The sequence below is a fragment of the Pectinophora gossypiella genome, chromosome 6 (genome assembly GCF_024362695.1).
Source record: "Pectinophora gossypiella chromosome 6, ilPecGoss1.1, whole genome shotgun sequence".
NCBI classification, from domain to species: domain Eukaryota; kingdom Metazoa; phylum Arthropoda; class Insecta; order Lepidoptera; family Gelechiidae; genus Pectinophora; species Pectinophora gossypiella.
In genome coordinates, this window is record NC_065409.1 from 5,873,158 (window position 1) to 5,883,498 (window position 10,341).

General features: G+C 38.4%; 2 protein-coding genes and 1 long non-coding RNA gene across 5 annotated transcripts; 2 read left to right on the top strand and 1 right to left on the bottom strand.

Moving 5' to 3' along the window:
• The first annotated feature begins 903 nt into the window (after positions 1–903).
• On the top strand, positions 904–2,123 carry LOC126367503 (uncharacterized). The gene is made up of 3 exons (XM_050011046.1): positions 904–1,198; positions 1,314–1,445; positions 1,705–2,123. Exons 1-3 carry the CDS (start codon positions 944–946, stop codon positions 2,050–2,052), a joined length of 735 nt encoding a protein of 244 aa, XP_049867003.1. The 5' UTR covers positions 904–943; the 3' UTR covers positions 2,053–2,123.
• Positions 2,124–2,766: 643 nt separating this feature from the next.
• On the top strand, positions 2,767–7,183 carry LOC126367506 (uncharacterized). 3 transcript variants are annotated; one of them, XM_050011049.1, is made up of 4 exons: positions 2,767–2,903; positions 6,172–6,368; positions 6,458–6,589; positions 6,789–7,183. In XM_050011049.1, exons 2-4 carry the CDS (start codon positions 6,195–6,197, stop codon positions 7,146–7,148), a joined length of 666 nt encoding a protein of 221 aa, XP_049867006.1. In that variant the 5' UTR covers positions 2,767–2,903; positions 6,172–6,194; the 3' UTR covers positions 7,149–7,183. The 3 variants fall into 3 exon arrangements, with proteins under 3 accessions (XP_049867006.1, XP_049867007.1, XP_049867005.1); XM_050011050.1 differs by lacking the exon at positions 2,767–2,903 and adding an exon at positions 2,918–3,004; XM_050011048.1 differs by lacking the exon at positions 2,767–2,903 and having other exon boundaries at positions 5,999–6,368.
• A 250-nt stretch (positions 7,184–7,433) lies between these two features.
• LOC126367514 (uncharacterized) lies at positions 7,434–10,341 on the bottom strand. Its single transcript, XR_007566499.1, has 3 exons — positions 10,186–10,341; positions 9,561–9,660; positions 7,434–8,892 (listed from the first exon to the last, which is right to left on the bottom strand). It is a non-coding gene; the product is annotated as an uncharacterized LOC126367514 (long non-coding RNA).

The following is a 10,341-nucleotide window of genomic DNA, read 5'->3' on the forward strand; positions in this document are numbered from 1 at the left end:
TCATATTGACTCAGGATCATGCGCCGAATCATCCTCCTCAGTATTCGGTACGTATCACTAACATCCTGTATATGTATACATTGTTTTAAGTTTACGCGGTTATTATCATAATTAAAACACATAATAACGGGTTCTTACCGCGTTTAAATGGGGATATGAGACTCCCGATATTTCGATATGTCTGCCCGTAGAAAAATTATGGATCTACCTACTCCACTCCAATCTCATCAGTCATCCCGTGGTCATGGCACTTGCAACAGTGTCGAAATATCGGAAGTCTCATATCCCCATTTAAACGCGGTAAGAACCCGTTATTATGTGTTTTAATTCTGTATATGTATGTATTAGTGGCCCATAGTTACCGTACATGTAACTAACGCCACATCCACACACGGGAAAATGTTATGTTGGTTTTAGTACTTAGTCAACAAGTAGTCAATTATATTACATAATAATATTATTATTATGTAGTAGGTGTGCTAATAGTAGGTATTTTAGTTTCTACTGTCTGATCGGTTATAACTAAAATTCAAATACCAGATAGTTAAAATTAAAACTATATTCCTACCACCAACCTAGATTATAATACCCCATTATAAGTATAACAACAAGTAGGTAGTAAAAGTAGATTGCTTATCAAATACTGATTTAATCTCCTTCGAGCTATTTTTCGGGAATCCACACCACCGCAACAAACAGGTTTAATATATTATTTACAATCATAATGACATGACGACTGACAACGCAGACATGTCATGGCGTCAGCCGATCGCGCGTCGCAGCTGTCGTTCGCTCGCTCTCTCTCTACACAATACTATAAAAGGGAGATAGCAATACTCGTTACTTTCCGTCGGACCGAACGGTCGTGCGACGTTGCATGCCCGACGAGGGGATCGGGCGGTCGGTCACACGGCGTTTAGTACGCGTCTGACTGCGCTGGAAGATGACGCTACGTCGGTCCGACATCTCAACAATGTCACTAGAAAAAAGAGTACTCACAGAAATCATTCATCTGTACAGAGAATTCCCATGCTTATGGGACAACAGACAGGTTCTGTATTCCAACAAAGAAGCAAGAGAACAGGCGTACGAAGTATTACTTGAAAAGTACAGAGTATTGCAAGAAGACGCGACAATACTTGACCTCAAAAAGAGAATTGAAAATATGCGTTGCTGTTACAGAAGAGAACACAAAAAGGTAGGTATGAACACCTTCGTTTCGCAAACAGTTAAATCCTTTTGCGTTCTATAGTTCCACTTAATAAGTTACTTACATATTTCTTTACATTATTAACAATAAAGTTTATTTTTAGGTGCTATTGTCTCGAGTAAATGGCGACGACCCTGAACATTTACCTCAACTTTGGTACTATGAATTAATGTTCTTCTTGAATGACGTCATGGACTTCAGCAGACTCGAATCAATACCACGAGAAAACAGTGATGTATGTCAACATTATTTGTATTTATTCTTTAAGTTTTTTTGGATGTAATATCAAATTAACAATTAATCGTCTGGAATTTATTTGCACAAGATCAAATTGTCTGTACAGTGGCCGTCTAGTTGATCCGTACCAGTCTTGACGTATAGATATATTATTTACTGTATTTGATATATTTTCATCTATGTATAAATATTACTAATATAACAGGCAAGCAGAAACTTCAGGAGGTTACTTTATAATAATATTCCGTTGTCTACAGGAAACGTTAAAACTTGAATTCGACGATTCGCCGCCTAAAATACGTGTGAAGAAGAGAAAAGCGATCAGTATGTCGACGATCTATTTGCCAGAACAACAAGATAGCGACGAGGACGTGGATCACGCGGACAGCGACGTGATGCCGCTCAACCCAGATAACAACCACAACTCGCTCACCACACTAAATGTCAACGGAGTCACCGAGTCAGAAGCATTCGGCACAACCGTCGGCCTTCAATTGAAAGAACTCGACCCCATGCAAAGAGTTATATCCGAAAAACTAATCTCGGACATAATATTCAACGCGAGATTAAACAGACTATCCTTAAGTTCTAACGTAAATATCTAGTACTTAATTTATATTTTTGTCTACTGATTGAGTACATATATTTTGTAATAAATAAAATTTCTTTTATTAAATTGTCATTTCAATAAATACCTATCTTCAGTCAGCTAAGTTAATACAAATCAAATTAACATAGATTACCATTGAAAACAAAGCAGTCTTCGTTAAACGCTGCTGCCATACGCATTGAGGTCAAGCGATTCATCCGTCAATTAGGCAGAAGCATGATGACGCAAATTGTGTCGATGGGCCGTTGCCAAGGGACCCTCCCATGTCGGGAGCGGCGCATGTGTCGCGTGGCTTGTTGGGTGCCGCGGGTGGTGTCGTCGAGCCGGCAACAGCCGCACCACCGCCCGGCACCGGCTCCGACGCGGTCGCAACCTGCCACACTGTACGCAGCTTACTAGGAGCGCAGAACATTGACAGAGCTCATAGCTCGCGGCACTCGCGTGTAGCAACAAACACGACCAGCGTACACTGACACCCCGCGCCTCTCCGAGCTCGCATGACCAAACTGCAAACGGGGAAACCGATGGACTAATGGAGCTCAATTTACATTGGTCTTTCCACCCTAAAGTAAGAACACTGTATGTGTGGGTATAATGAGCCTGTTTTAGAATAGGTATACTCGTGTTCGTGTAGATGTAGCTAGGTACTGAGGCGATGTAGAGTTGCGCGCAATCGCACTGGCACGGCCGCGGGCTTCTTTCCATTTGCCCAACAAACGCACCGACCTCATCGGGCGCGACGGAATTGGAGTTTTTATTTTTGTTTCATCAAGTTTCATGCGTTTCAAAATAAATACTTTCTTTTTGTAGTATCGTTATTTAATGCTGCTACAGTATTGTAATCAGGTAGATATATTTGAATTTTAAAATGCAGTACTTATTATTAATATAGTTAAATTTTTTGAAAACCTTTACGTTTAATAATGGACCGGGCAATTTTAACTAAAGTACGTGCTATAATATTGTTTTTGATAAACTGTGTGTTTACTAGTCTTATTCTAACCCTTAAAACATCTTCGTCTTCCTCATGTTATTATTATTCAAATACGGTTTTGTTATAATAAGTTCCACATTGATATTACACGTCTGACTTTTATTGGCAGTCACGTGGAGCCGGTCTGCTATTGCTTGCCTATAACCTATATTAACCACACACCAGCCTTGTGTAAGCCGCGTGCGTGACGTCGTGTGTCTGAGGAGTTGCGCAGTGCGCGCTGCCCACCCGGCTGGCATACAGCACGAGCAGCTGTCTGATACATTCCCCTCGTGTCGACCACACACCAAACATTACCAACTGCACTTTACTACAAAGCTTATCTCCACATCTTACGGTTCATAATCCTACAGTATCTTATCGCAGCGTTGAGTTCTTTCAATCCGTGCCACTCGACGGGCCTGCGCAATGCACTCGCTGTAAACAACTCCGTCGGTTCATGTCCTCCTGGTATGAGTGCCCGCTATGTCGCGGCACGCGCCATCTTCTCTACGATTCGGTAGCATGATTGGTCGCACGACTGGGGCTAAGGGCGATAATAATGTTGATAAACGAGTACGATAACAGAACGTTTACTGTTCGCGGTACATTTTTGATTTTGTGACTGTTTCTCTTCACTCATACCTACACATTATAGGTACTTACTTGTATTTAATTTACTCTAGTGGTTATATACTTGGCATCATTTTTCTTGGCATGTTTCCAATATGAATCGTAAATGATTATTTTAGTTATTACTCTGTATTTAATTAGCTTATTAATGCCAATGGCCTAAATTCAAAGGGCTCTAACTATTTATTTACAGAATGCACGACGTACATACCTACTATAGATACTTTTGTCAGATAAATTAACATGTTATTAGTAACTAATATTCGCATAGAACCAATTGACATAGTCCCGTATTGGAGCTGTTACTTCAATCAACACACCAGATTATAAACTTCAGAGCAACGCAACAGAGCGACTGGCGGCGGGGCGATGGATACTGATAAAAACCGACACAATGCCGACAAACCAAACATTCCACCTTATAATTTCCTCCACTTTATTTTTTATCCGTCCGACACGACTGCTCATAGTTCTCAAGGCATTCACAATCCAATACAAAAAAGGAATGTCAACCACGCCAAAATGATCCTTAAGCATCGAAGCTATTAGGGCAACATAAATTCGTAAAATACATCAGAAATTCCTAGCGCGCCTCAGAAAACGCTTCCATTTTCGTATTGAGACAGAACGGGCGATGGGGTTCATTAAAATATATCAAGTTTCGAAATAGTAACGCAGAAAGAACCTTATCACGAGAGTACATGATATGATTTGGGTTGTAGGCGGAGCTGAAGAATGTTGTTTGCCTCGTTTGGTTGGATGAGGGTCGTCGATAGCGCAAGCGAGACGGCACGAGCACGGGCAGTGGCTAGGCACGCGGCGGCTCCTGGCGAGCTATGTGCGCCTGGTAGTTGAGATCGCTTGCGTGTCGGCCGAGGTGGCGCGGTGCTCGGCAGCGCTTCTTGGCCCGCACCTCCCGTCTCACGTCCCTTGGCAACCAGTTCCTCCGCTCACTGTCTGCGTCCTAGCATCGAGCCAAACCACTACGCAACAGTTATACCACGTTTTACATAACCCTCTATTATTATTACATATTTATGTAAATTGACATATTGACATTTGAGCCATGTAGAAATATAAAATTGAAATTAACTATGATGTAAGAAATCCACTACTAAATAATATTAATGTAGTTTTATTACCAATCTACATATCCAAAAAAGTAGCACAAAAATAAAAATGCTAGGAGCGCTAGGACGGGACAGGTGATGTGTTGACAGCAATGAATTATTATCGCATTTACACTTCGTAGAAAGTAAAGTAGACAGCACCAATATAAATGGTCTAATTGATAAAAATAAGCATAAAAGAAGAAATAGTTTGCACGTGCCCCGTCAATTACTGACACGGCGAAATGTTAACGAAGAAACAATACTGAGTATAAAAAGTTTAAAATAATTTATTCGGCGAATTAGGTCTGCTTGGAAAAAGGCTATTTATAAAGCAAACAAATAACTATAAAGTACAAATACAAATGTTGCTATCAAAACTTCAAAATGTAACAAATTCACCCAAGAGATTCACCGAAAGATTCGCCTTTTCCGCCGTTTTTGCAAATTCTTCTCAAGTACGGACTTTTTAAACTTCATCTGCACCTAATTGCGGAATAGAATAATGTGGCTTTTAAACTGACTTATAATCGTAACAAGAAGTAAAATTAATGAGTCTTCCGATGATAAACGAGTGACATTGGCTCTCCTTCACAGGAAAACATCTGGCAGGCTAATTGCCTTAAAACCGTTGAAGGAATGACGAATTAACATTAAACATCAGGACTTCGAGAGAGCGATTTAGTTTAGTTTGCAAGAATTTTGATGAATCGAACATCGAAATAAATTATAGGTACATAAGTTTCGGGACGATGTCTTAATTTGGTCATGGACTTTTTTAAAACATGCACCTTATGGAATAAAGAAAAACATTAACAAAAGACACATATTTGATGAAACGAGCAACTGTATTGGTAAAATGAAATTCAAAGTTTGTTTCGCACGTGTTCGGTAGCGTGCGAATATTAAATCTTAGTCAACTGGTTACCGTTTCGTAACATAACAACACTGTGTATTGATTTTTTTGCAAAGTTTAGCTTTAATACTAAGTTTAATAGCTTATTCGTTCTTTAAAATTCCATTTAAACGAATCTAGTTTACCGAGTATAATAATTTAGTTATATGTAACTTCAACTAAAAACTAAAAATGAAGGCGTTTGCTCATCTGAAAAATATATCTTTTAGCTACTAAACTTCATACAAAAACATGGTTTCTAAGTTAGCTACTCCACCGAACCCGATCGTGTGACGCAGCTGTTCCAAGTTTATTCACTCCTTCTCTTTCTACCCTATTGGTTTAGAGGGAGACATTCGCGCGCAATTCTTTCATCTGACGAACTGGCGACGTTGCACAAGGGAATATCGGGTGGATGTCAGGCCGGTCAGTACCCCATCTGACATAGTAAGGGGACCACGCGCCGTCAGTTCACAATGGTAACAGAAAAACAACTGTTTACAGAACTCCTGCTTCTGTACAAGGATATGCCTTGCTTATGGGACAACAGACAAGTTGAGTACTGCATTAGAGAAGCTAAAGATCAGGCATATGAGAGTCTACTTGAAAAGTATCGGCAGATTCATGAAGGAGCAAGCTTAGCAGACTTGAAAACTAAGATTGAACATATGAGAGCTGCTTATAGACGGGAACATAAAAAGGTAGTTTATTATACACTAACACGCAGAATCCTTTATATTCTAGTTCGCCTAGAATTCCAAATATTATAATTCATATTTTTATATTTCAGGTATTGTTATCTCGTTTAAAAGGCGACGTGGAGGAACACACACCGACATTGTGGTACTACGACCTTTTAACCTTTTTGAATGACGTCAGTAGGTTTAGCAAAATCCAACTAACACCAAGAGCACCGGACGAAGTACGTATAAAAATCTTATTTATTATTGCCCCCTATTCCTTATAGTTAGTCGCTTAGTCGTCATCATTACTAGTCCTTATCTTCTAGGTAACTGCAACGTTGCATACCGTAAAATACAAAATTAGTTCCTGGTGGATTTTCTTACCCTTATAAGAATTAAAAGACGTGAATCTATGTATTCAATGATGCATTTTTCCAGGAACAAATAACATTTAGCGAAGAACGAAAACCAAAGAAGCGACAGAGAAAAAGAAAATATCCCGCGATACAAACTGTATATTTCTCGGAGACAAATGACAGCGTAACCTCGGATGATCATGATGACAATACAGAAGATAACGAAGTACATATTATGAAACAAGAAAATGATCATAGTTCCCTATCAGATTTACCTGACAGTGCGGTAACAGAATGCGAATCATTTGGCACAACAGTCGGCCTTCAACTGAAAGATTTGGATCGAATGCAAAGAGCTATCGCAGAAAAATTGATCTCAGAAATCATATTTGATGGTAGATTAAACAGATTAACAGTTAATTCTAAGGTGATGCACAGTTAATTAATACTAGATGAATTATGTAGGTTTAAGCTATGTTTGTGCAGTAGATAATAAAACATCTCAAGTTAAAATTTTATTTTTATTGCAACCCTAATAACCCTATTGTAACCCCTTTCCTGGTTTCCATGATTCTTTTTTCTTAACTCCAAATCAAAGAAAATTTTAATACATCAACATACTTGATACATCAAACACGACTGTCAAATGAAATGTGACGTTAATGCCTTTTCAATCGAAGGCAATAAATAAACAAATATATTTTAAAATATGTTACTAAATAAAAACATGTAGTAAAATGCTTTTATTAATCTTAGCAACTTCAAATACAAATTCAAAAAAAAATCATCTTGAAAATTGCTTGCCACGAGGCATACTCATAACTTTCGCGCCGTTTAAATCGTGTTTTAGACAAGGACGGGTGATATGATTTATGTGAAGTGAGAATGGGAAGGAAGATAGTTAATAGATGAGGGTTTTCAATTGATTGCGAAGGGTGTTGCGCCCTCGATTCGTGTCTATTCATATTACCCTCAGGCGGGTGGGGCGCTGAATGAAGCGTGCCACTCACTTTTTTTGTTTCTCTCTTTAATTTTGCAATGGAGGATAATTTGAATATGCAATTTACATGGCGGACATGTTTGCACATGTGGTAGACGACGTATGTAATGTGACGTCTGTGCCATTATTGTTGGCGAAATATATCTACAATCTTTGTTTACCTTGTAGTAGATGAAGTTGATTCAGGGATTTTGTGAGTGTCGTAAGAATGAGCATGGCGAAGTATGCATTCGTCTGCATGTTGCCTGGTTAGTTTTTGACCTTACTATTTGTATCATCGTCGGCATTATTTTCTATATTCATGAATTTACTTTTAGCAAAATCAACTGAAGGCTTAAACCCGGCGCGGGAAAATTCAGGAACATGTTGATTTTACTTTACGAAAGCTTTTTAGGACTGTATCGGTTCACACATCTATTTTGGAATATCTACTAAAACAAAACCTTAAATTGATATTGATATATAGACTATTTCAGTCAAAAATAGACTAAGAACCAATCAAATATCAATTTCTATTTATTGCGAAACCAGATAATAGCTACCCTTTACACAAATGCATACATTTTGTGAGAAGCGCTACCATGGTGCTACCTACATGGTAGGTACCACTAGGAAGTGAGATAGGGTCCCTAGATACCCAATCAATTACATACAGTGCGTAATTAATTATTTCGACATGTAAAATTCGGACGAAAGGTGGAACTTTGTAGACCGCATACCAGTCTATAACCTGCCAGACAGGAGCTGTATTTAAAGTAGGTATCCGTAAAACTATTGATAAAGAAGCCACTTGTCCTTATAATAGTCATTATCATTAACCTGCCTACTGTGTCAGAGACGCTGATAATAATGTCATTAACAAAGATAAGCGCCTATAACTAGGTACGTTCATACGTCCAAGTATGTAAACACGGGTAATAAAAATGAATGTGGATACCAGGAATACATTAAAAAGTTTCGTAATATATGAAGTATTCTGGTAACTTTCTACCTTTACGCCCAAATCATTTGCCCCTTACTTCCTTTATATTCCATTCTACCTATTTGAAACTAATGAAATTAACCTTTTTGATAGATTTCATGCAAACATGGCTTTTCCAATTTTTGTGTTTTATCGGCCACCGAAACAACCTGTACTGGGCTGGTTTTCCCTTCGCGGTTTGAAAGGTCAGACAGGCAGTCACTTCTGTAAAAAAACGGACCTGTCAAAGCTTCAGGTAAGCGGACCCTATGACAAATGCTAATACTTAACGCTAGGGAGATGATCAGCCACCGAAACAACTACTTCATTTATAAAAATTGTTTATATAAAAGGCTGTGTATTATTAGTTAGCACGAATATTTTAAAAGTATTTGCGTTAAAAATAATAAAATTACGGCGATTGCCGCGTGTCGTAAACGCTCGTATCTGTGGGTGCAAGGTTATCAGCCACCGCCGCCGTCTCATGTTTATAAGACGCCTACTCTACGGTTTATTTTATTTTACAAGGACGTTATTTTATTTGTACAGCTTATTTCATAATCTATTAGGCAGATTTTCCCTTCTCGGGTTGTAGAATCAGACAGGCAGTCGGTTGTCTAAAAAGCAAGACTGAAAATCTTCAGGTTAGATACACGGTCTCTGTGTTAAATGGAATAACGCTAGAGAGATAATGATTTCATTACCTATTTATTGATCTTTATAGGGAATGCCTTGCGGCGTAGGCTGTTAGGAGAATTCGCAATTAGTTACTAAGATCTACATCATAAACCAGCATCTTCTAACAACAAATGTATTTTTGTGAAGTTCCAGGAAAACCAATAAGTATACATAATATTTTAGAGTCCTGAGAGGAATAATCTTTTTTACCTTACCTAAGTTATTGTAGAAGCCTGGAAAACGGCAAGTTTTAGGTGGCCATGAATCCTCGTTACTAAGAATTCCAACTGCTGCAGCACGAACGACCACTGTGACCTGTAAATATTAAGTGTGGTCAAGAGGTATATTCAAGAAAAAAAGGTAATTTTTGATAACACATTAACATGGTCAAGGAAGACTTACGGGCTAAATATGCTATTCATGGCGATGTGTCTGCTTCTGTTCACTCGGCACTTATCAACTGCTGTATTACCTACTACATGGACAGCCTTTGTCACCCGACCTAACAGTTTCTAGATGTCGCGAAATTCTGTGGTCGTTTCGCTTGCGGTCGTTTTTACCGTTACCACTTAAATATTCGATTTTATGAGTCGGTAGATAGTTGCGAATTGTAGAATTTACCATACCACTAAATAAGCAATGAAATGCTGAAAGTGGATAACTTGCTTCAGAATTATGTGGTAACTTCATACCTAGTTGGTTACCTACATTAGAAGAAAGAGGCTATACTTTGCGTAGTAAGTGTTGCATTTACAATCGTTCTTCAAGTTAATTTCCTAATATACCGTCTTCATTGTTTCATTTCCAATCTCACACCAGCCTTGGGGTGGTCAAACTTACCACGAGTTCTCGCTTCTATTATTTCAAAATATCCTGAACGTTAGAAAGAAAACAAATGTTAGTCTATTTAATGAAATCAGATTTTCAGCAAAAACAATGTAAGTATAATTTTCACGACGACTTGTCAACTAATTAAATATAAACAATTGTTACGAC

Coding starts and splice junctions, on each gene's coding strand:
- LOC126367503 (XM_050011046.1), top strand. CDS start 944: ATGACGCTACGTCGGTCCGACATCTCAACAATGTCACTAGAAAAAAGA. Junction 1,199..1,313: donor ACAGAAGAGAACACAAAAAG/GTAGGTATGAAC, acceptor GTTTATTTTTAG/GTGCTATTGTCTCGAGTAAA. Junction 1,446..1,704: donor TACCACGAGAAAACAGTGAT/GTATGTCAACAT, acceptor CGTTGTCTACAG/GAAACGTTAAAACTTGAATT.
- LOC126367506 (XM_050011048.1), top strand. CDS start 6,144: ATGGTAACAGAAAAACAACTGTTTACAGAACTCCTGCTTCTGTACAAG. Junction 6,369..6,457: donor ATAGACGGGAACATAAAAAG/GTAGTTTATTAT, acceptor TTTATATTTCAG/GTATTGTTATCTCGTTTAAA. Junction 6,590..6,788: donor CACCAAGAGCACCGGACGAA/GTACGTATAAAA, acceptor GCATTTTTCCAG/GAACAAATAACATTTAGCGA.